The 27894-nt window shown below is 35.0% G+C and overlaps 1 protein-coding gene across 4 annotated transcripts in view; it reads left to right on the plus strand.

Moving 5' to 3' along the window:
- The first annotated feature begins 33 nt into the window (after positions 1 to 33).
- The window catches only part of LOC149797492 (stromal interaction molecule 1-like), a 201859-nt gene continuing 173998 nt past the window's right edge, over positions 34 to 27894 (plus strand). For all 4 annotated transcript variants that reach the window (XM_089962302.1, XM_089962303.1, XM_089962305.1 and 1 more), the window contains exon 1: positions 34 to 419. In XM_089962302.1, coding sequence (XP_089818428.1) covers positions 242 to 419 — 178 coding nt within the window. In that variant the 5' untranslated portion in view covers positions 34 to 241. The remainder of the gene's footprint in view (positions 420 to 27894) is intronic.

Raw genomic sequence — 27894 nt, forward strand, 5'->3', positions numbered from 1 at the left:
AGGTCCTCGAATGACTCTTTCGATACGCGGAAGTGGATGTCGCGCGTGTCAAATACACCACGGAACTATTATGGCAGTTCTGATGGGCCACATAGTCGTTTGACGATTCTTTTGAGCGTTAAAATGCTTTGTCATCATTTATCAAGAAAATCGACAACCGCGGATGTGTTAAGTTCAGACTCTAAGATATATTTTGGGGTCAAGGAGTCGTTCAGGGTGATTTTAGTTGCGAATTCCAAACATGTCTTTCAGTAATACTTTGGTATTCATATTCTCAGTCAGCTTTGTCATTACCCTATCACAGAATCAGGCGCCGATTAGATCAGACACACCCAACGTGGATTTATCCAAAGCAGAACATTTCACCGCAACAGGGAAACATTCTGGAACCAAAAATGGAGATACAGAGCCACGTTTGGGTAAGTGTATTGAACGCTGATGGATTTTATCTTGAATGTACTCAATGAACCAAACATTTGATAGGTTATGTTTCATCCGAAATCCTTTCCATTATAATTTATATAGATCGTCCCACGGGTTCAGTCTCGATTTTAGGGATAGAGAACTAGAGGGCCCTTGGTATTTTCCAACTACTTTTAGGCCAAGTGGAGCTTTGATGGACCAATATTTTGTTTGCTTTCATTTATTTTAAAATTTAATTTTTATAGTAATTTCACACATTGTGATTTTTAAGGTTGAATGTAAATAAAATTATCATTGAAGGCTTTTTCTTCTTTTGAGTCAGGTATTTATCATCTGTCTTTCCACATTCAATTCAAGGGACTTTAAACCATCTTATTAACTGCAAATTAGATGCTTTTGTAAGCCTGTTTGTGAAAGATTATCATGTGTCTCCAGCTTAACACTGAATTAAATTTGCTCAGGGTGCTTTAGTCTTGTGTTAGTGACTATGCAGCAGTTATATTTCTCATTGTGGCTGTCTTAAATTATTTACTTAAAAACATTGTTGGAATAACATTCTGAATTGTTTTGCAAAGCAAACATAAATTGTTATGTACAGAGCTGAATTCACAACCAGCAACATGACAGGCATAGAAACATGAAAAAGTTGCATGGATTATTTTGAAAACGTGGATGCACCTTTGATATTTTAGTGGGACATCAATTAGTTTTTTTTGTTTGTTGCATAAGGGGTTCAAAAGTGCAGTCTAGATTGAACTATACATCTCAGTATTGTTAATCTAAGTTATTCAGCTTTGTTTATTTACTTTTACAACCCTAATTTCAGGCACAGAAAAGTTTAATTCTTTCCCACCTACCCATTGACATTTAATAATTCGTACTTGCCCAGCAACAAACTGCTCAGCAAAGATCACTTCATATAAGGTGGCTTTTTATGATATTATGTTATCTCCCTTTTCTAAAAGCCAATTTCAGATTTGAAAGCAATCATATGAAGTAAATATTCAGTTTATGAAAACGATAAAGAGTGAAATTTGGATGCACTCAGATCTCAACAATTTGGACTTTTGTAACAAACATTAGCTGGTTGATATAACATTTGCAGAGATAACTCTTTGATACCTCCAACAATACATCAAACAACTTCATTATCAAAATGTCACTGTGAGAGCTGTCATCTCATACAAAAACATATTATATTTAATTGGGATTGATCACATCTAACGATTTAAAAATATACTTTTAAATAGCAAATAGAAGGTGAAAAGGATAAGCTTGAAATGCCTGATTTAAAACTGTCTTGATATATGCACCATTGTTGTGTGTTTTACATATTCTAAGTAATCATGAAATGTAAGACTTAATGATGTGGCTTGAGTATGCATGAACTCTGAAAGTGATAAAGACTAGAACAAGTTTATTACTCAATATTCACTAATTACTTTTTTTTTTGAAGTACAAACTAAATCTCAGCTTTGAAAATACAGTAATTATCCTTAAAATGTGACTCAGTTTAGAAGACATCATGTTTTTAAAATCTGGAGCAATTATTGTCATTTTGGGTTTGGTGTAACACCTAGCATTTTTCAGCACACGATATGTCACACACTTCTGATTGCCTGTCCACAGTTTAACCTTATGCCAGAGATAACCATGTTTACTTATTAGCATAAAAATAAATAAGTATATATTTTATGTTGACACGTTTCCATTACTAATTAATATTAATTTGTTAAATGTTGAAGTTATGATGTTTTGAATACTTGTATATGTGCGTGATTTGGACTGTTAACATAGCTTTAAAAAAAAAAAGCCATGTCTGCAGTGTGGCATTTTGTAGTGATGTTTAACAATGAGACATCATGCTGCAGACATGTAGCATGGTGTCCCACACAGTCACATTATCCTGAAACCAAGCCAAGCAGTCCTGACACTAACCTCTTAATGCTGAGTGCAAAGCAAGGTAGTTGCTAGTACTATATTTTTAAGTGTTTGGTATGACTCAGCTGGGGTTCAAACCTGTGTTCTCCCACATCTGAGGCATATGCTCTAACCACTTAGGCCACCGGAGTGGTATTCCAAATAATAAGAACATAGCACAACTATATTTAGAGGTGTATCATACCTTTTGAAAGTATTAACAAGGGCTATATGTCCTGTAAAAAATGGTAAAAGCTTTGAGGTGTGTGTGTGTGTATATATATATATATATATATATATATATATATATATATTGTGGATTTTTTTAAAAAACATTTCATTAAAAAAAAAAATAATGTTTCATAAAGGAGACTGGTAGTTGTGTATGCAGGGTAGGGGAACCAGTCTGGCACCTAATATCTATCAATACTAATAATAATACACCAAAAAAATCAATGTATTGTCATAGAGGATACAGTATATGAAATATTAAAACACATTATAGATTAAAAATAAAAACACATTATATATATAAATGCATTTTATTGTAGCAGCAAATATTCTGAATCCTTCACGAGCATATATAATACTTGAGGTATTTTGACCATGGCTTCGTGTGTTAGCCAGTGTAATAGTGGGTCAGAATCTTTTAAGAGAAAAACCACAAATACAGAGATAGAATAGCTTCTAAATAAAGTGATATTTTACATTGATTTTGCAAAATATTGCTCATTGAAAAAAAGGTAAAAGTTTGCATTGATTTGTGTACCAACATTTTGAAGAAACAATAGCCTGCTGCAATTCAGTGTAAATGTTTTCCTCTGATGTTTCCATAAAGAAAACAATGTAGTACATAGCAGTATGTTTCAGCTGGTTCCCTTGTCATGAGCAGCTGTATTTTTTTAAAAATCACTTAATCCAGTTGTTTGAATTAATTTTGATTCAAAGTTAATGCAGAATGATCAAAATATACATGACGTAGGCTGATGAGATTGAAATCTCGATCAAAATATGCATTATGGAGACTGGTTATCTTTGCTAGCTTTGTCCTAGCAACATCTATTGGATTTCATGTGTAGTATATAATGCCAACTAACCAATAGCATGATGCCCAGACAACATAGCTGCCATGCCCCCTACAATAGTTGTACATTGTTAGTTGTTGCATTTAATTCAGGTCTTCTACAGCATAATAGTGTCTGGAATCATGACATTTGATGAGGGGATGCATTATTTTTTGAAGTAGCTGGCTTATAATTAAAAGTACAAGTCAGTGTAACAATTTTGTCATAAGAAAAATGATTTAATATTGTACAGCTACAATGTAAAATCTTTAAAAGTAGTTTTTTCAAAGGTAACTGCTTGGTGGCTAATATAGCTAGAAATATTAAACTTGGTGAGTGGATGCATCCTGACAAGTTCTATGTCCTTATTGCAAAAGGAAGAGCGTGTGTCCTATATTTCATACTTTAATAACTTTGTTGAAATATTGTGTTTAAACTGCATTCATTGGATCATGTTTATGTTCCAATAATGAGACATAATTGGATGCATCTGTGGTAGTACACATCCATACATCTAAATAAAGTCACTGTGATCTATAAGGGCCCCGTGTGGCCAATTGGTCTGAAGCGCTTTCCGTTATGGATCACTGCCATCTCACCTGTCTGCGTGGGTTCGAGTCTCAGATTTGGCCAACGTGGGTATGTGAGAAAGCTTGCCAGTAGATTCTCGTGAGTCAGTGGTTCTTTCTGGAGGTTTTCTCGGGTTTTTCCTCTACCATTAATACTGGCCGCCATGTATAGCCTGCCATGTGCTGAAAAATGGCATAAAACACAACAACAACAACAACAACTGTGATCTATATGTTATGCATTACTAAAATAGCTTAGGTTTTATGTTTATGGTCATTTGGTTCTTTTATACTATGTACATTCTTGCCCTCTTAGTATGCTCTTTCTGGATCGGTGGTTCTTTCTGGTGTTTTCCCGGGTTCTTCCTCCACCATTAATACTGGCCGCCATGTATAGCCTACCATGTGCTGAAAAATGGCATAAAACACAACATCAACAACAACTGTGATCTATATGTTATGCATTACTAAAATAGCTTAGGTTTTATGATTATGATCATGTGGTTCTTTTATACTATGTACATTCTTGCCCTCTCAATATGCTCTTTCTGGGTCGGTGGTTCTTATCGGTGTTTTCCTGGGTTCTTCCTCCACCATTAATACTGGCTGCCATGTATAGCCTATCTTGTGCTGAAAAATGGCGTTAAACCCTACAACAACAACAACAACAACAACCTTTGGTCACGAATTTTGTTGTGCTATGTTCTTATTATTTTGAAGGTTCTGTCTTCCTAAGTATGTTTGTTTTGTTGCAGTTGTTTATCTTTACATTTCTTTAAGTTGCCTTTTAGTCAGCACTATGTAGCAACTATTGTGCTGACATGCTTTTCGATAAGTACATATAATGAGACATATATCATATGGGAATTATCTTGAATATTATCCCAAAACCACCTGCACCGTCTAGCTCTTCAACAGACCACATTCATTCATCTCCCAGAGTGTAAGCTTTATACCAGGAGGATTATGCACAACATTACAAATGAACTGCAAAGAGGCCGGATTACATAATCTTTGCATTTTCTCTAAACAGTCAGGGGGAGGGGAGAGATACAAAACTTTCAACATTTCATACTTCTGTGTATGTGGCTACATGACCTAAGCCTGTAACAGCAATCTTGTGTATATGTTGAATGTGATGTTAAGTTGCATATAATTGGCAAGAGGTTAAATGCCAGAGTTTGTAACAGCCACATCACACCTCTATACTTCATTAAGGTGATAATTGCCTTTGACAGCCTTCCTCAACAGTCAGTTAACACTGTACTATCTGACATCATCAGTTGCAAAACACATGCTGACCAACTTTCTTTACTGTCATTTGCAAAGAATGTTTATTTGAAAGAATATTCATGAAGTAGTGACTTGTTTGGATAAAACAGTTCTTATAGGAATGGACTAGTCAATTTTAGTTACATCAGGAACAGGCATTTTTTCGCACAGAAAGGAATGTCATTTCCCAATGTACATCATGTTAGCAGTACATGTATTTGAAAAATTTCATGAGCAGTGATGTGGCATGAAATCCTAGGGCCCCTTGACAGTAAAATAGTTCCTTGATGTGAATTTGCCCACCCACCCCCATTGCTGTTGCTGGGTGCTACACCACAAATTTTGAGGTTAAAATATAACAGGTTTGTAATATGAAGGACCTTAATAATGTTTTGTTATTGGAATACTTAGTTCTCAGCTAATGAAAATCTGTAGGAAAATTAGATTTTACACTCAAGTGTGACAGACAAGGAAAACTACAATTACAAAAATGGACCTTAATGATAATAAGCCAGTACATGCATGCAGCATTCACGTACCAGCTTAACATGTTTGACATGATTTCATTAAGGCTGCAGCAATGTTATATCAAAATTCTAAAATTTGTAAATGTGTACATGATTCACAGTAACTAAATTGATGCTTTTTTAAATTAAAATGATTAGAAACTCAACATCTTCTCTGTAGCTTCATGTAAGGCTTGCTGAACATAACATGATGTGTATGCTGTACCTTGGTCAATTATTTCATTTGCTGTACATCTTTTACCTCTTATTCTGATGGGATTCAGTTTCACAGTACATTTTCATTGAATTGATATGGTGATTTTAGTAAAAAGTTTCCTGGATCACCATGATGCTCTTTCCAACAGTTGCATATATGTACATGATAAAAAAATGGATAATGCAACAGCATCTACTGCCTGCATGCAATGGTTTACAACTTGAAACTGTGTTTCTCTAAAATAAAATGTTAATGTAGTACAGTACTAATTAAAGATTATGTTAACAAACATTGATTTCAAAGGTAAATAATGTAGTTTAAAGTATTTATTAGCAACATTATTAGTAAATCAACCTGTGTAATGTTGTGTTAAGTGTACTATAACAAATTACTTCTATTATTAACTTCTATTTCTTCCAAGTGGCAGTCATTCATACGTTAGTAAGAAAAGAGTTCACAGATAAAGCATACTAAACTGCATCCTAGCTCTGAAGTAGACATGTGGAAATGTATAATTGGAATGGGTAGTCAAATGTAAACCTGTTTACATTGTTGTAAGTGTGTACAGTCACTAAACTAAACAAAACTAGCTTTTCTTTCTAGTTAAAAGTTGCTAACAATACTTACTTATTGCAAATTTCTCATCTTGCATATATTATGGGAGGGAATAACTTCTACAACAAGCTTAGAAGATGAGGAGTTCATTGTGACTCATTACTACAATGCACATCTGATGTCTCGTGACCATTTAACTTTTGTGGTTAAAGTCTCTGTATTAGGAGAGAGAATTGGAGATCATCCAGCATGGGTAGAGTTAAGGAGCGTAGTGTTTATGAGAAGGACAGCCATTACTGTACCATCTGCATTCACACATGAGCTTCAACCTCACAATATGTTTTGGAGCACACAGAGTGATTATTATATTGAATAGGGTATTTGAGTTTATTTCCATCCCCTTGACCCTCAGCCCCACCCTTTATGAGTTTTCATATACTTCCTGTTATGTACTGTAGATAATTACTAACATTTATCTGAGAAACTCTAATTCCAGAATAAATAATTTACATTATGCTAGTTTGTCACTATTTTGACTCAATGTTCTTAAATAAAGTAATAGAAAAGTGTGAAAACCAACAAGTTTTGTCAAATTCAACAAATAATTTATTTCCCCAGAATACAAAAAGTGAAAATTTAAAAAGAACTACTGTAATGTGAATTAAATCCCAGATAGTCCAAAAAGTTATATCACCAGTCTTGGTGAATAAAGGTCAAATTAAATTCCAGTTGTGTTCGAAATAAGATCCAGTTCTGAGGGCGTTTATGTGCCTATAGTCTTGAATGTACTAATGAACCAGTAACCAGTAGTGTGATGATGTACTAACATCTCAGTAATAAAATCCAAGATCTCATTGTCTTAATTCTCAATATATACTTCCAAATTAATATTTCTATCCGATGTTATTTAAGAGCACTTCCAGTGAATACATAATTTGAATACATAAGTTACACCCAAATGAAATACTGAATGCACCAATAAGACTGATTTCAGATCTTCAGATGTTATTGCAGGAATGAATAATTTCTGAAGTGAACAAGATTATATATTTAAAAAAATAAGACACAAATGAAGGACAAAAGTTAATTTCTATAACAATCTAAGTTATAATTAGACACGGTCTGTTACTAAAATTATAATTAAGAACATTGTAAACATAATGTCCTTGACTCAGACTAAGATAATTATCCCAATATTTAACCCACACTACAAGGGAAATATTAACTATGTCTTATTTGCTTACAAAACAAAAACGATGACATCATTGTCTCAAGTTAGGAAAAAACATGAACTTGATTTTGGACAAGGTCAAGTCCAAAATAAAATTATACATAATCATGGAGAAAAACTAACAAATACAAGTTACATATACAGTGGAGCCTCATTAATCCGGACACATTCGTTCCCAGCGAACATGTCCGGATTAACGAGTTTTCCACATAATTGAATCATGCACATTTTTATTTTACGATATCATCACACCGTATATATGTACATGTATATGCTAGCTTTAAATGTAATGTACTGTATATTCAATAATGGTTGAAATAAATTAATGAATACATCTATTAATTTGTGTTTATTTCACATTATTATAACATGTGCTTGTACGTACATATACAATAAATAGAAGTTTAGACAATTAACACATCGAACACATCACACTATGTTCATGTACATGTATGTACTGTACATACATTTATTATGTCAATTTCCTGAAGTAGTCTGTAACCTTTGTTTGCCTGGATTCTTTGGCGGATCTATCTGCAATGATTACTGATAGTGGCCATAGATTGTAAAGGGCTTCGCTATTGTGTTTTATGTCATCACTGGTGAAATTTGCTGACGTCTGCTCAAAATACGAAATTAATGTTGCTATACTGTCCTTGGCTTGGTTGATGGTAATGTCTTTTCCCTCGGGGTTGGTAGTGTCATCATCGTCTTCTTCATTATCATTGTCTGGAACCTCATCTTTAGATACCAGAGTCAAAATGTCGTCATCGTTGAATTGTTGCCCTGTCTCTTCCTTTTCGTCTATCCGTAAAAATTCCTCGGCAGACATCTCAGTCTGGGTGGGAAGGCTTCTTATTAGATCTCTGAGCTCACTTAATGGCATGTCATCTCCGCCATCAATATCTTCGACATTATTGGTTATTGTCGGTATGATCTGTACATGTCTAAAGCAGTTTGAGATTGTTGTTGGTGTTACTGAACCCCACGCTGTCATTACCATGTGTATTGCCTGCCTAATAATGTCCACAGTTTGAACCTTGCCTTGCTCAGCACAGTCAATGTAATATTGAACCAGTTGTTTCCTGTAGTGGGCCTTGAATGCACGTATTATGCCAGCGTCCATTGGCTGAATGTGTGCCGTTGTATTTGCTGGAAGGAAGTGTAGTTTTACGTTGCTTAATCGAACGTCCCCTTGTGTGTGGCTTGCAGCGTTGTCTACAAGTAAGATGACGTTGCGTTTGGCTACCCTCATCTGTCTATCGAATTCATTCAACCAGTCGATGAAAAGTTCTGCTGTCATCCAAGCTTTGCGGTTGTGTCTGTATCTCACATATGTGTCTGGATTATATGTTTTGCCAAAACACCTAGGTCTGTTGACTTTAGTTATGACAAATGGTTTCAATTTGATGGTCCCTGTTGCGTTCGCAGTGAGTGTCACGGTGATCCTATCCTTTGACTTTTTCTGGCCTTTAATGTTGTGGGTTGCTAAACTGTAGTTTGGCCCCAGTCAGAAAAACAATCCAGTTTTGTCCAGATTGAATATGTCTTGTTGGTCGTAGTCTTGCAGTAGTCGCTTTAGTTCTTCTCTGCCGGCTTGCACTTTGTTCATGTCGGCACTCTCTGCTTCTCCCTCATACAATTTGCGATTGATGCCCCGCCGATTCTTGAAGCGTTGTAGCCATCCACGAGAATAGGCAAAGTCAGTGGTGCCGAGTTGGTCTCCGAGTATCTTTGCCTTGGCAATGAGCATTTCATTGTTGACGGCGATGTGGTGGGCCGACATGTCTGAGAACCACATGAATACAGCATCATCGACTTGTTGATATTTGGCATGGCGAGCGCGGGTTAGGTCTGCTGAGTCAGCAGGTACAGACAACTATTTGTCCTTGTTTTTTATAATGTCCACAACTGTCGACTTGCCAATGTCTAAGGAATAGTAAGCTATAATATGCTGGCATATATCTTGAATTGTAGCTTTTGGGTGATCTTCTTTGTGCTGGGAAATCTTCTTTTTTATGCTGGCCGGTATCTCTACTCGTCTGCACTTGCTTGATGGTGTCGCCATAATATATGTAAAAAGTACAACGAATACAAACTGTTATCTCCCAGTTACATGCGTAATGGTAAACTAATAAAATGCAGTCATTTTTATAAGTCGTATTTTGCAGTTGCTAATGATTGACATCCCCATTTTATTCGAAAATGAAGCCCTATACTGTCCACAGCTTAAAAAAATCAACTGTATTTGCACAGCAAACAATAAACTGTGATTGTTACATACAATTGGTAAACAACAAAGAGGCTTAATGACACTTTTAATTTATTTACCATATGTTATGTCAAAAAGCGTGGACGATTTGATCCCAGTGTGTTTATTTAATTATTAACACCCCCGTCGGCGACTAGCTAAAACAGACATTGTTTATACAATCACTGGTTACAATATGGTCATGCTACTTAGTTATTGATAGTGGCCATAGATTCTCAAGGGCTTCACTACTGTGTTTTATGTATTATTCTTCTGATTGTATTTTCACATACAATTTTGCGAAGTTTTTTATTTTTGGACAGATTATTTCCGGATTATTGAGACAAGTTTTAATGTAATTTTACACTTTGGTCCCTGATTTTGATTTCTGGATCCGGAACGCGGATTTCTTGATTAACGGAGCAAATTAACGTTTAGGAATTCTGTTCCCGTTGAATTATGTCCGGATAGCGAGGTTTCTGGATAAACGGAGTCCAGATTAACGAGGCTCCACCGTACATAACAGTCACATTCAGATTTCTCATGGTACTGCTATTAATTACTTATATGCCATGATAGGCGGATGAATTATTTCCATTGGAAACAATAAAGAAGTAACTATTTAGACCCTGATGCAGAATAAAGTTTTATTTCTGGGAGATAAGTTACTTTAAATCTGAAATATGTTCTGAAAGTTTCAAGGTAAACATTTGTAGCCATGGCGATACAGAACATGTCATCCATGATGACCTTTTTGTAAGACTAGATGTTTTAAAATTGGCTGGGGAAAATGTTTGGAATTGAGAAAAAAAACGTGATGCAATTATATATGCATTTGAATCTTTATAAGAAAAAATTAACAGCTGTATTGTTAAAGATGTCAAAGGAAATTAAGCAAGTCAGTTTCTTGGGGAAAATTTGATCTGAGCGTCATGATATGATTTCCAAATCAGTCACAGTAAGTACTTCAAAATATCCAAATAAAATATTGTGTGTGGTTTATATGAACTATCGACTGCACACATTCACAGTTTTGTGTGTACCCTATTTTGGGTAAGTGCACCTAAAGCTTTAACCAGGCAAGCATGGTAAATAAAATTGGATACTCAGAGTTTTGACAGCTGATACAGTGTTGCACCCAAAGTTTTGACAGCTGATACAGTCTTGCACCCAAAGTTTTGACAGTTGGTACAATCATATACCCAAAGTTTTGACATTTGTGAACCCATAGTTTGGATAGCTGGTACTGGTGTGTGCCTTATCAAAGAATTTAATTTTGAACATAGAGTATGGTATGTATTTATTTCTCCATAAACTTTATGCCAGATTAATCAGGTACCAAAGTCAGAATATATTGGGATCCTAAAATGGACCTGTTTGCAAAAATATGACTGACCAAAGAACTCAAATGACAGTTTGCCAACTTGACTTTAGGTGCCATTACTTATGATGTGTAGCTTTCGGTCATGTTTTCCCAATTGGTTAACTATTTATCTTCTCCAAAAACGAAATGGTCAATTCAAAGCAACTACATAAAGTTAAAAAATAGCTTTTCCTTAAAATTATTTTAATATTAAAAGGAAACTTTTACATGGGTATGCTCAAACACACACTAAAAATGAAACAAATTAAAATACATTAGCGGTGACTCTGCTGGGGTTCAAACCTTGGCCATTAGCTATATATTATGTTGTTTACAAAATAAATGTTACTGGTAACGTACACCTTTATCTTTATTTTGGACCAAGGTCAAGTACAAAATACATATATATATGTAACATGTAATCATGGAGAAAAGCCAACAAACAATACAAATTAAATGTAAATAACAGTGGGAAGACTTGCAGATATTCCTCAATCATCTTGAAGTTATTTTCATAAAGGAAGAACACCCTACCATTATCAGCAGTATATAAGAGTCCAAAGCGAAGATGTTATTGATTTATACCCAGAATGGAAACTTATGGATATAAGTTTTCTCCAAGTTTTGAGACAGAGATTTATTATGTCTTCTTGGTAGCAAGCAGTCACTGGATCCACTCCAGCAGCTAAAACATAAAACATTGTATCAACCAATATTTAAAAATTCTTAAGATTCTTCTAATAAATAAATCATTTTGTTCTGTATTCATTTGTTATTTCTATTGATTAAATCTTAGCAAGTGATTACAGTTTTAGGACAAGTGAAAAGTAACATGGGTCAAGTGGATTTTCTGACAAGCTGGTGAAAACAATTTGATCCACCCTGTGTTCATAGCTGTTTATGGGGACATTTAAAAACTGTCCACAAATGATACATGCAAAGCTTGGAGAACAGCTTACTTTGGGTAATAAAAAAGTAGGCATATGTATTTTCCTTTAATACACAAGTATTTCTGAACTATTAAAGTCTGTATAAATATAACAGATGTTCTAAATCTTTGTCTAAAGTCATTGTGAGTTATGCCAGGTTGGTCTTCTGAGTAATTATCAAACCATGTATCAAAACTCTTACAAAGTAGTTTACAGTATTTGCACATTGAGACGTTGCTATTTCTCCAATATTAAAGGGTCCCTTTTATTCCTCAAATATTGATTTTGTTAGCTTTTGTGGTTATAGAACAGAACTATGGGATGGACAGATTTTACAGATGAATGTCATCTTTTGTCCGATTAATGTCCATTAGAACCAAGTTTCTTATTGCTACTTTGCTTAAACTACTTGGAGGATTGCCATGAATCTTTATATACACATTAATTCCCTCTAAATGAAAATGGTGTTGTTCTTTCGGAGGTATTCAGTGTAGGGATCACAGCAGCCATTTTGAAAGTATTGTTATTGCTAATCCTCCAGAACAGATATTCATAACATTATTAGGTTTTGACTATTAAAAAATTATGATTTTAGTTGGTTCTAAATGAAAATGGTGTCGATCTGATGTCCAATATAACTGCTATAATAGCCATCTTGAAAATCATTTTAATGCTGTTCCTCTTAATGGAAAGTTACATTGACATCAGATTTTTTATGATGTCCGGTTGGTACTAAATGAAAAATTGTCCGACTTGTGCTTCACGATGACCACTATATTAGCCATCTTGAAAATCTTAATATCCATATTACTTCAGAAATGCTAGTTATATCAACATGTGTTTGTTACTTTATATGATGTCTTTGTTGGTCCAAATGTCTAGCTGGTTTTAAATGAAAATGGTGGCAGTGTCACATCCAATATATCCACCTTTTTAGCCATCTTGAAATTATTTTGTATTGCTGCTCATCCAGAACAGAAAGTCATGTCAGGATAGGGTTTCTCCAAAAGTCTTCTTATGATTATTTTGGTCCAGAATGAAAATCATGGTGGTCAGACTCAGATGTCCAATATGGCCACTATGGCAGCCATTTGGAAAATCTTGTTACTGCTGCTCAAGTAGGAAATCATATTGGCATGGGGTAATCACCAGAAGTTTTAATGTCAGACAGGACATAAATGAAAATTATTCCACTTTGGACTTCCAATATGGCTACCACAGCAGTCATCCTGAAAATCACGGTATGTTTGCTGCATCTAAATACTACACTAACTGAAAGGATGGTCATATCAGCGTGGGGTTTACACTTAAAGACTTACGATAATGTCTAGTTTACCCTAAATGAAAAGAGTCTGACATTCAATATGGCTACTGCAGGGGCCATCCTCCTCCTGAGTGGATGGTCATTATATATCAAAATGAGGCTTTCACAGAAAGACTTCTTATGGTATCATTTTTGTCCTGAATGATAATGCCTTTTTATTAATGGTGTTAATGTTCACCACAGCATTCATCTTGACAGTCTTGTTTTGCTATTTGTGTGGAACAGAAAGTCATGTCACAAGTCACAAGGGGACTTCCTTTGGCATCTGGTTGGCCATCTTGAGAATCTTACCACAGTTCCTCCCAGATGGAGAATATTATCAACATTGGGTTTTTTTTACCAAAAGAATTTTATGATATTTAGTTTATACTAAATGAAAATGGTACTGATCAGACATCCAGTACAGTCCCCATGGCTGTCATACTGACATGAGGTTTTCACCAGAAGACTAGTTATATCTATCTGTCTGTCTGCCATTGTATATCATATGCAAGTCATTATTACTTTAATATTTTTTACAAACCTTTAAGCATGTACTAAAACAACAGTACTAATTCACATAGGATAAATGCATAAAATAATTTTGTTTTATATCATTTGGTATGCAAATGAGTAAGGTACAGAAATATCTGCTGTAGGAAATAGGTACATTCTTATACATTTATCTATGTGCATGAAAAAGCTTAAGGTCTTGCCATATAATTATTTTCTTAAAGACAAGTTGCAGTTTTGAGTTTATTACCATATTTCAGTGCATGACAGAATGTACATGGTGTCCATCCTCAATGTTGGAAGAACCCATGAAAACCCTGGTAAGAACCACAGGCCTAATTGGGAAGCTACTGGCAAGCTTTCTCACATGCTTAAATTTTAGGATGAGCCCAGACTCAAGCCCCCACAGACAGAGATGAGATAGCACTGTGATTGGTAAAGGTGAGCACTTTTGACCACTTTGCCATCTGGAGTGCCATCCTTTTATTATAGTAAAACTAATAAGAAAGTGACATTTATTTAGTTAGGCATAGTTTAAAATACATTTTTGTATTGAATTTATATTTAAATGCCCATGTTTGATCAGAGAAGTATGTCATATTCTGAAGTGTTGTGTTTTTCTAAAATCTCTGCAACATGGTATCCAATTTGCAAACATGGTATTTAATTGTGTATTGTTTTAAGATAGTAAAAATAACAGAAACCAAAGTCACAAGCTCATCATGCAAGCTTGCACAAACTGTTATCATGCAAGCTAGTATTTGGAACCTTGTGGCAAGCTTATGCAAGTCTGCACTGAACAAAACTGTCATGCTTGCAAGGTTCTTTATTGCATGATTGAGCAAACCACATAACATAAATATTGCAAGCTTGTGCAAGCCTAAATCATGGAACCAGGTGTTCCTCACATATTCAAAGGACATGCTTGATTTTAGCCGTATCATATAGACATTTATTGCAAAGTTAATCTGTGCAGGCATGGTGTGGAGACATAATTGACATTAATTGCATATGAAGAACTTGGGAAACTTTGTTGTCTTGCTGTCACAAATCCAAGGTGGATATGATATTGACACTGTACATTACCATATGCATATTCCATGTCCATGGCTGCAAGCCTGTCCAATCACGTCACTTCATACTGTTTACATACAAAAGTATAGCACCTGCTCAGTAAAGTAATATTTATCCTTGTGTACTGGTATTCCATTTGTGGTACCTTTGAGCTTTGTTAAACCTCTTAACACTCACTCCACTGGTGTGATTTATGACCATACTTGAAATTGACTTGGTAAAAGCTGATTAAAAACCAGTATTGGATTAAGTCACTGGCAGTACTGCCTTCTTAAGTTTGTACATATCACCTAACATACCTCCATGAAATGATATCTGTACCTGCCCACCATGTTTTGTCAACATTATCCTTGAAATTAAAGCAAACTGTGTAGTATTCACACTGTGACCCTCCCATTTGTTTGGACCACTTAACAGATTTCGAAAACAAAAAAGAATCAGTGATATAAAAAATGCACATAACATAGCCATTTCATTCACCAGTTTATAAGTTCTAACCTGATTGTCATTTAGAGGGTCCAAACACTATCAAGTCATGCCTTCCTGTGATGGTGGGGTTGCGCCCTCTACTGGCCCACAGATCAGTGTGGGCTGAAGGATGGGCTCCGCTCCATAAATTGGTGGTGAGGATGCCTGACTCATGACCAAAAGGATGCAGGTCGAAATACTGCCATTCTTTCAGTCAGCTATTGTGGTGTGTCCATGGGCAAGGCAAACTACTCCAATTACTTCAGCACAAAACTGCTTCACTATATAATACATATTCTAATGTCTTGATGGTCCTAAATTAAGATGGTGCTAATCTGATGTCCATTATGACCACCATCCTGATATTGCTACTTCCCGTAAATGGAGAGTTATTTTGACATGGGGTTTTCATCAGAAGACTTATGGTGTCTAGTTCGTCATAAATGAGAATAATACAAACTGACCATCAGTACCCAGTATGTGAAATTACTGGTATTGTTTTCAATATTCCTCACAAATGGATGCATAAATCAATGTGGGGTTTTCAGCATTAGACTTCTTATGATAACCTAACTGGTTCTAAATGAAAATGATGCCAATCATACGACCATTATGGCAGTCATGACAGCTGTCCTGAAATTTTGCTGTCACTATTCCCCTTGAATGGATGGTCGCATTGAAATGGGTTTTTCAACAAAATATTTCTAATGATGTTTTGTTGGTCCTGAATGAAAATAGTAACAATCTGTCAATATGTCCACCACCTCAGCCAAGTTGAAATCTTCCTTTTTACTGAAAACTGTCAGAGATATTTTCAACACTCAGTGAAAGAAAAAAAACGACCTGTCCTGAATTCCTGAAAATTCTTTTGGCCAGTAGAGCATCATTCCTGTCGAGGGACTCTTGTTAATAATGCTTTTCGCTATTGTAATAAAATTGTCAATGCAACATGCATACAACTGTGAATACTGTGGACACAGTTCCTCTGTCATTTAGGCTCCAATAAATCATGGTTTGACACTGTTCCCTAAGGGTTTTGTTCAGGGAAGCCATAAAAGTAAAGCATGAGTGAGGATTACTTTATGCGTAGTACAATGGTTCCATACAGTATCTCTGTTTTGGGAAGCCATAAGAGGTTACCATAATATAGGTGAGGTTACTTTATACTTGGGTATATTATACATAGTATAATGGTCTGTCATAATGCTGTTCATGGGAGTCATAAAAGTATATGATGAAAACAGGTAAGGTTGTCTTATACTGGGGTACATTATATTTAAAAAATATAATTTATCCATTTGAATGATTCCATGACTACAATGTATGCCCATATATTTACCCAGTAGAATGTGCTCGTTTTTGTCTCCAACTTTACATTGTCAGAATCTTGCAGTATTTTACAATACTGAACACCTTCATATTGCATGCATGTGCACAACATGTGTGCCTAAAGATAGTATAGTGTATTATGAACTACTTTGTAAACAAACCATGTACACTCATGTAGTAGATGCTTTAGGTTTTGTTTGCTTAAATTTGTTTGCAAATGAATAAAATCAGCTGTTTTGTCCATTTGAAAGTATAGATGATAAAGTTAACAATATGGATGAGTTCACTGAGCCAGAAATGAAACTTTCAAAGAAGCAAATGAATAAACGTGATATTCACAGTGTCAACAAATGTTAGAGACACAGTAATTGAAAATACCATTCTGATCAATGAAACAGTTCTTTAGGAGAATATTCATATCTTTCCACAAATAGAATGGTTAAGACTAATGATGAATGCTCTCTATGATTTAAACACTATAGCATACAGTAGAAAAGCACATAGAGGCCAAGGGCTATTGCATGTATATCAGATACAAAATCTGTAAAAATGCTAGATTCATGAAAGAAATGCAACTGAAGGTTTTGATAGGAAACTAAGAGCCTCAGAGCCAATAATCCAAAATGATGAAAAAGTATTATTTCCTCTGGGTAATGGAGTGTCACACAACAGCCTCATTTAAATTTGCTCCTTGTAACTATTTTGATACAGTGTTAGGCTAGCAATAGAAGACACACTGTATGATACAGGTCATAGAAGTTGAGTCCCTCCAACAGCGAGATGCAAGTGACAGAGTATAAGCTTGTTTTCTTCAGCTTGTAATTAGACTGGATATTTACTTTTATTTATGCGTCTTGAATTTCCTCAAATTGTACATCCTTAGTTAGTTCTTCATTTCCGACTCACTTGACCTGCAAAACCTGATACACACAGAAGCTCTGCTGGAATTTCGAGTAACATACCTCTCCATTTGCACTCCATTCTTGACCTGCAAAACCTGATACACACAGAAGCTCTACTGGAATTTCGAGTAACATACCTCTCCATTTGCACTCCATTCTTGACCTGCAAAACCTGATACACACAGAAGCTCTACTGGAATTTCGAGTAACATACCTCTCCATTTGCACTCCATTCTTACTGCACTGAATCGACCCAATAATCCAGTCCCTCATAATCAGAAAAGTAGAATTGAGTTGGATCAGTATAGAGTAGAAACAAGATCAGTGTGCATTCATTCACAATTTTAAGTAGACCAAAATGACAGTTCTTTTCTAAACTGATGTTGAGCACACGACTAAGTTAAAAGGTCGCTCAGGCCGGAGCTGTGTGCACAGAAATACTGTTATTGTGTATTGATGAATTTACAGTTGTGAATTTATTTTGAAATTCAATTACATTGTTTCTTAAAATGTCTTTTACTATTAAACCTTAGGTAGTTAAACAATACAAGCATAGGATAAAATGATTACTGCATTTGTATGGGAAAATATGAACTCATTTTTGCAGAAAAATACTGCACTCTGCAAGGTTGTGCAGTATTTTTCAGAAGAACTTGTTCATATTTTCCCATACAAATGCATACCTATACATATTTAACTGGTAGAATGACTCCATGACTACAAAGCATGACTACATTATGTCCATAAATTTAACCAGTAGAATGACTCAATGACTACATTATTTATGCCCATATATTTAACCAGTTGAATTACTCAATGACTACATTATGCCCATATATTTAACCAGTAGAATGACTCATTGACTGTAGTAGAATGTCTGCTTGACTACATTATGCCCATATATTTACCCAATAGAATTACTCCATAACTACAATATGACCATATATTTAACTAGTAGAATGTCTACATGACTACATTATGTCCATATATTGAACCAGTAGAATAATTCAGTGACTACATTATGCCCATATATTTAACCAGAATAATGACTCAATGACTATATTATGCCCGTATATTCAACCTGTAGAATGACTCAGTGACTACAGTTACATTTAACCAGTGGATTGTCTCAGGGACTGCAATATACCCTTATATCAAGGACTATGTTATGCTTAGGTGCATTACATTGAGGGCCCACTGTAATTAAACAGCAGAGACCTTGATTTGTCAGTTCATTATGCAGTGGCAAATCTGCATTAGTCTAAGCTGTTTGTAGTACATAACATATTTATAATGATCAGTACAGTATATAACAGATTGGCATTTATCAAGTTCAAATAAGTGATAATGATCAGTACAGTATACAGTGAATTTATAAAGTTCAAATAAGTGGTAATGATCAGTACAGTATATAACAGATTGGCATTTATCAAGTTCAAATAAGTGGTAATGATCAGTACAGTATAGAACAGATTGGCATTTATCAAGTTCAGATAAGTGCTACTGATCAGTACAGTATAGAACAGATTGGCATTTATCAAGTTCAAATAAGTGGTAATGATCAGTACAGTATAGAACAGATTGGCATTTATCAAGTTCAAATAAGTGGTAATGATCAGTACAGTATAGAACAGATTGGCATTTATCAAGTTCAAATAAGTGGTAATGATCAGTACAGTATAGAACAGATTGGCATTTATCAAGTTCAAATAAGTGGTAATGATCAGTACAGTATAGAACAGATTGGCATTTATCAAGTTCAAATAAGTGCTAATGATCAGTACAGTATAGAACAGATTGGCATTTATCAAGTTCATACAAGTGGCCTAGTAGATACATTGGATATGGTAAGCATGCATAGTATGGCTTGACAACAAAATTAATGAACTTGTAAATTTGGAGAATACTGAACTTAACACATGAAATTATTTTTTAATTAGGCATTAAGACTAAAGTGATAGGATATATATCCATTTAAACCTGATTATTTCGTTAATTTTCTACTGTACTTAATACTCATTTTCAATTGTACTTGGAAGACCTTCTGTTTGATGTCAATGTTCAGTACATATTTCTCTTGCACTCGGACTGGAACTGTTTAGGTTTTAACAGCATTTCAACACATTATTTACTATATCATGCAGAGAAAATAGAGCCAAGTGCCTTTCCCAAGGATACACCAAGGTGTATGACCAGGCAAGCTGCTCTGGGTGGGTATCAAACCTGCAACTCCTGGATCATGAGTCTGAGGCTCTTCCAACTGGCTTCCCAAATATCTTAGTTTTGTTTTGAATTGCATTCAGGCTGTCTAGATAAATAATATATGGAAACTATAAAAGAAGATGCATGTAGTAAATACAAAGTCACGTTTAGGATTTATTCTGAGTTGGGAAATATAACTTCTTTGATAATATTGTGAATGCATGATATCACAGCCTTTAGATGGCATTGATATATTCCTATGAGATATTAAACTTCTTTCATTCTCTGCCTTTTTATATCACAGATATATTCCTATGCTGTCTCAGAACAAAATGTGCAGTTTTACGTATACGTGTAAGATGACTCTAGCCCAGAACTTCCATCCCATAATATGTTTGCAAATAAGGATTTTTGCTATTCACTCAAAAACATTCGTAGAATGGAAAATGTGGGTCTATCCCAGTACATATTTTAGAATGGAAAATGTGGGTCTGTTCTGTACACATTTTGGAATGGAAAATGTGGGTCTATTCTGTAACACATTTTGGAATGGAAAATGTGGGTCTATTCTGTACACATTTTGGAATGGAAAATGTGGGTCTATTCTCTACACATTTTGGAATGGAAAATGTGGGTCTATTCTGTACACATTTTGGAATGGAAAATGTGGGTCTATTCTGTACACATTTTGGTGCATACTGTACAGAGTTAAGTGAGCCATCCCAAGTACGTGAATAAAGGTCATACAAGAATTGTGACAGTGAACTAGATCAGGATTTATGAGTTAAAATGTGACATCATGATTTCAATTCAATTAAATACTTTTGGAACATGATAAAAATAAAAACATTGTGCGGATTATAGTATTTGCATACTTTCACATTTGATTGTATCCTCATACTGATTGGAAGAACAAAAAGTATTAGGGATATAAAAAATGCACAAGACATGGTCATTTTGTTCATCAGTTTATAATATCTAACCTGACAGGTTGCCATAATTTTGTCATCTTGCTTGCATTTCATACCAAATGGACACTGTCATAAACAACCAAATTTTCCTTTTTCAACCTTAAGACCAGTGCATTTTTCAGGATGCACATGTACACTCAATATTTACGATGTCTAATTGTAATATTTCTAAAAAGAATTGAGCAAAATGAATAACTATAACTCTTGTACACATGTTCTAAGGGATGTAACTCCCAAATTTAAGGAAATTTATGGAATTGTTCAGAGCTTATCAAATACGGCAAACATTGTGTCACATGTGATGTCTGAAAAAAAAAATTGAATGTCTCAAGAAAATATGGCACAGTGTTAGTAAAGAAACTCATGTTTGGCTTGAAATGCGCAGAAGATGATGGTGTTGGGAATCCCCTCATGATGATCAGGTTAGAAATTATGAATTAATGAATGAAATGACTTAAGTTTTCTGCATTTTTTTATATCCTTGGTGCTTTTCAGTTTTTAAAATCAGTTGGTGGGGTATAAACAAACAGGAGGGTAAGTGAATACTATAAATAAAAATTGCTTAAAAGGTCACAAATGCATCAAATAATTTCCAATGTTTGTTACAGTTATAAAAATATAAAAACGTGATACTTTCAGTGGTAAGGATTATGTTTGCAACAGCTTATGAAATTATCAATTCAGCAGAGTATTGATATCCTGAGCAGACGTAATTTAGGTGACAAACTTGGAACAAGCCAGTCAAGATTTAAACCCGTCACTATTTTATGACTACACGCTGCATTTTAAATACAGGGCAAATTTTCTGTTAGACTTGGTTTATTTATTTACATTAGTTATATTGTACATTTGAATGGTTTAAAAGTGGCAATAATCTTTTATTAATGTCCAGTTTTGAGATAAGAGCTGAATGGCTGCTGTTTGATATTTGTTTTAATGTTCATGAGATCTTTTGAGATTGAAACACTTAAATTTCTTTTATCTTGGAAGTTCAGTGATGTGTGTGTGTGAGTGCGTGTGTGTGAATATGACAGTTGTACCTCCAGTACAATATGTACACCTCTCAAGCTGATGTTATTTGGTTTCTAACTGCTAATGTTATTTGGTTTCTAATGGCACCTTCAGACTGTCTTTAATGGGTGTTCAGCCTGCAACCTTTGGATTACAAGTCCAAGATCTACCATCTGAGTTACCATGATTTTCTCTGAGGATGAGCTTTATTTAGTGCTTTAACTTTAGTTCATTACACTGACACAATTGCTAAGTTTTGTTTGATTAATTTGTTTTCAAAATTAATTTCTGTAACCCCATATATAATTTACTGAATGTTTGAAATACAAAGTCATGAAATGGTCTTCTTTACTTAGTACTGTGCCTACTCCTGAGTATTCTCCCATGGTGGAGCCATTGGTTCTAGTTTAACAATCATTCATGTCATGCTTGAAGAACCCATGTCAGTTGCTTACCTGAAAAACAGATGTTGTGACAAGAATGGTTAAATAAATATTGTATACTTTGCCAAGCACATTTTCATATGCAGGTCTTTCAAATAATTTGCGGGTGTTCTCGCAACACCTTACTCTAACCTTAACCCTAAACCCTAACCCAAAGGGTTAAAAACAATGCTCCTGTGAAGTTTAAATTAAAACACAGACAATAAATGGCAGTGAGATTTTTATTTTGCTGATAATGTTCCTGTTTTCCAGTTGCGTGAATTCATATAAATTGTGCACGATACATGCAGACACCCTGACAGCATCACTTTTTAAATACTTTACATTTTAATTAATGACTTGCACACAAAGTTTGTCTGTTGCTTTGCCAACACTTCCTGTTTTTCACGCAGCGAATAAGCTATATTAATTTCTGATTGGTGGTTATTGTTTAACTTGGACCAGAACGAGCAATAACCACGAGTGAGAGTTCATTGTAACATATTTCACAGTGTAACACACCAGTAGCATAGCTTTCAGATCAACCAAAGTAGACAAAATACAATTTATCATAGAAACCTCGTATAAAAGTGGTTATTAATTGACAAGTAAAGCACTTCATTATATGTATGGAATATGTTTGGAATGTATCCTCTATGCTGAACATGCTACTGACTTAGATAATTGGGGGAAGGGGCAGATTATGAACCATGTCACTTTGTGTTAATTTGTAGACAGTGAGCGAGTGTTCTCACTTGTCTTTTGTCTTTACTGATAAAAAGTAGTACCTAGGACTGAAAATGCTATTTCAGATGAATTCTAAATTTAAAGAATAACAAGCAGTTTACTAATAATAATTATTCCATACTACTGAAGACTAAAACAACTTGCATACAGTAAGTTATCATTTTGTATCGATTCTCCATCTCTTGTATCAATATCTGTAGTGTTAAAACAAAAGTATTGATGCATCAATACATCAGTGACTCATTACTAGAGCTGAGTTAACCTCTTTTATGCCAGGAGTTAGTGGTATAACGATATACCAATATACTGGTATATTGTGGTTTGCTATTCTGGCAATACATACTACAATACTATTTTCTATTATAACTGGTCTTGCTTTCATCTTACAAATCTGTGCATTACTCACAGTTTTTCCAATTTAATTCAAGAACCATATTTTCTTTTTCTCCTAGATACATACTTACCATGAGATTGCGAGAGAATGTAAATCATGATGCACAGTACCATTATGGGCAGATTTTAATGGGGCAGAGGGGCAATCCAAAACCAGGGGATATTTTTCCAGATAAAAATAATAATTTATAACCTATACTTTGCCTCATATGTTTATGTCATGTTACTAAATGAACAGTAATCAATCCAGACTTCACAGAGTGAAGTGTGAGGCTGACTGGTTCAGGAATGAATCTCTACTAATGTTGGATGAGGATCCTTCAAAATGATGGAAAGCGCAGCATTACAAGTTTCCACTCCTTGCACAAGTAACCAGGGAAAAAAAACTATGCATTCCTGCAACTTCCATGCCATCAGAGAGGGAGAGAGAGAGAGTCTATAGTACAGCAGGAGATATTGTTACCACACAGACAGAGAACTGTTTTGAATTAAGGCATTGTTGATATATTAATTTTCCTTAAGAAAACAATACAGTGACTTATTTAGCTTCTTGCCAAAAAAATAAAATAAAAAGATAGTTAATTAAGTAGAGACACTTAAAACAATGCTCCTGTGAAGTTTAAATTAAACACAGACATACTAGAAATGGGAGTGAGATTTTTATTTGTTGATAATTTTACTGCTTTCAGGTGTTTGTAGATTTGTTTCATTTTGATGTTAATTTTGTCTGTTCAGTTGACCAGAGTACTTTTTGAAGTCTTACAAGGTAACATCATGTAGAGATGTTGTATAGTAACCTACCTTCAGACACCACTGCTATAGAGAGACCACCAGTGTCTTGAGAAACCAGGTTTTCCATGCACAGATTTATTGATTATGTAGTGTTATGACATGTCATGAGACCATTATTTTTTGGGAGAAGTGGTGCTCTTTCAAGAATGGTTCCACTGTATTTTTCAAGTAGTAAATGTTATAGTGATTATTTATTTTTGTTCATTAAGTGTTATTGTTTTGCATTATGGGTTTGTTATATCACAGTATGGATTTTGGCGTAATGTTATACCCCTTCATTAAGTGTTATTGTTTTACATTATGGGTCTTTTATATCACAATATGGATTTGGGCATAATGTTGCACCCCTAGGGCCAGTCCATCTTTTGTTTACATAGATTTATACATTCAGACCTATTGGAAGCACTTCAATTTCATGCATATTAAAATGAAGTTAACCTTTTTCTGACAGCTAATCACATCTTGTCTATGTGCTAATAAATCTACCTGTAATAATAACACCTGTGATACAGCATGCACAGGCAATAACATGTCAACCTTTGATCTAGGGCTGACTTTATGGATATTAAAGTGTACACTTTGGGGTCTCTACTCTGTGTGTGTTACACACAGGTGATTGGCATTGTTTTGATCTGAATACGGCACATCCAATAGAATGCAACGGACTGATGAAAAAATGAAAACTTGAACACTTTGACAAGTAAAAGAGCTGTTATGTGAAGTAGTAAAATTTACTACATGGCTGCTGTGTGTGTGCTGTTTATATTCACCTGTGGGGATACTTTTCATTTTTGTTTGACATGGGGATAGGAAACACATTTTGGGGGTTACTTCTGAATAGGTCTTTACCAAATAGTTGTTTTAACTATTCGGCTGAATATGAATATGAATGGTAGTGAATGAATTTACAAAATAAAATAATTTTTTCAGCAGGCAGATTTTTCATTTGTTACTGATCATTGAGATACAGCTTGTTTGTATTCCTATGGATGTTTGTATGATGGGTGATTGTTGAGCAGAAATGTAAATATCTTAGATGTAACACCACCTTGTGACATAACTGTTTTGCACAATGTACACATTGCTGTGCAGTCATCTTAACACACACATTGAACAATTTCCAGGTTGAACTACGCTTTTCCATAATGATGATCGTAGGCCTATTAAAATTTTTACTTCTTATTGCACACATAGACATACACCAGTGTTGAATGGCTTGAAAACCAAACAAGACGACACACATTTTACATGTAATACAACAGTCACAGTGACTGCCACTTTGCGAAGCATGCAGGAGGAAGACCAGTCTGCCTCACTAGTTCCTGAAGGAACCAGACTGCTTACCTGCTACCTAGCCAGCTAGAGTAAGTAAACAAAGCTGATTACAGTGAGATTGCTGTTCGTGAAGGTTGACCTGATTGTACTATTCATATTTGGCTGTATCATACTATTTGGCTGTATACAAATACCTCATTTACTAAACATCATGTCTGCAGCAATTGATGCCTCAGTGCTAGACATCATTATAAACTGTCACACTGTAGACATCGTAGCGATATGACTGAAAAATTGCTAAAGCTACATTAAAAATCCAAATGACACACACACACACATTTAATAAACTATTCGGGACTGAAACAGATATAGAGCGAATATGTGGTACAGGCCAGCTTCTGAATGCATCCGAACACATCTTTTTCCAAGAGATTTTCATTTAGCTGCATGCTAAACTGTATGAAATACATATTTGTTTGGCTATTGTATTAAAACTAAATGTTTATAATCAATAACGAGTTGAAATGTATTCCCACGAGTTTTCAATATTCACTTTGAGAAATTCTGTGATGATGAAATTAGACATTTGCAAGGCAGGATGAAGAATAAGACTTGAGTAAACCACATGTTTTTCCCAGTCAGAATGGGGTGTCAAGCCTGTCGTAGTGCGTATGTCAAAATTATCAATAGGTACAATAGCCCCTCCCAGTAAAGTAGCACAATATAACACAAATTTCCCCAATATATGTAACTTGGTTTGCTTTTTTTTAACATTTCACAGCACTATAACACTTTGAAGCTTATATTGTGCTCAGGCAAGCAGAGGCAGGTGCCCTGTAACATACCATTTAAATTAAACCACCATACTTTTGTCCATGTAGCCCCCCAGTACATGTATAGGCATCCTTGCCTATGACACCAATACACTTTTCAGGCTCCCCTGTCTCAGTGTTACTGTACCAGTGTTTATACCATGATACCTAATTAAATAACGGCATGTTTGCATGCTTGCTACTTTTATCATGTGCTAAAGCTTCTTGCTGTATTAGGATTATGAGAGGCATCCATGCACAAGTTGTCAAAATACCTCAAGTGACTGCAAACAGGAGCTCAGGATACACATACTGTATATATCTGTATGAATTAGAAAACTCATTGCATGGATATTCTAGCATATGTGCCGTAACATCTAGACATCACATGGTCACAGATTGTAGCAGCATACCAGCCTTAGCACAGGATGGCTGCCTTGGTGTGTCCTTCAGAAACACACTTTGTTTCCATTTTCTCAGCATGATAATGATAGCCAATACTGTGTTGAAAGTAACCTTAAAAACCAGCCAGCTAACCAATTCCAGGATTGAATGTTATTGTTATCCCATTTTAAAGAAGCTAATGGATATCATGGTTGCCTCTATATCTCTGTCTTACCATGTGTCAGTCCATAACTGACGACCTCCTCCTAAACCTGTGGGTGAAAATTCACATTGCTGATGTGATGACAGTATGAGAGTGGTATAGTTGCTGGTCCCACCCTTGGGGTCTTTGGCAGCTACTCAAGGGTCAGTTGTACTGAAATTTTGTTTAGTGACATTTATTCTCTACCCTGGTGTGTTGCATTAAATGTTGGAAACAAGAATAAATAAATGGATGGTGATGAACTTTAAAGACCCTCTTGTACAAAAAGGCATTTCTACTGATCATCCATTATTCATATATTTTAAAGGTTGCAAAATGTCAAATTATCTTTTGTGTGTGTGTGTGTGTGTGTGTGTATATATATATATATATATGTATGAACATATTGGCATGCAAGTATTTAAACAGACAATGGACTCGTCAGTCTAATGACTATGGCATTGATAACATTATGAAATCAAAATGATAAATCATTTTGTAATAACTGCACTTTAGCACAGTGGCTTGCTGGCATTCTGACAAATTTTCAAGACTGAAAGGTTCTTTGATTACACGACACAAGCTATTTAACAGATTATTTGCATCCAGTTGGTTATAATACTTGACATGTGTCTATATCGCAGTAACATCCCTTGTGGGATCAGCCTAATTTCTTGTGAAAATTACATGCCATAATCCAGATTTTGCCTTATGTTATTCTGAACTATTCTTCAAAATTTGCAGTGATATATTCAAAAATAAGTTGTAAATTCTAAGTGGTTGCACACTGTCAG

This window comes from Sinohyriopsis cumingii, chromosome 6 (assembly GCF_028554795.1).
Source record: "Sinohyriopsis cumingii isolate HCF-2022 chromosome 6, ASM2855479v2, whole genome shotgun sequence".
NCBI lineage: Eukaryota > Metazoa > Mollusca > Bivalvia > Unionida > Unionidae > Sinohyriopsis > Sinohyriopsis cumingii.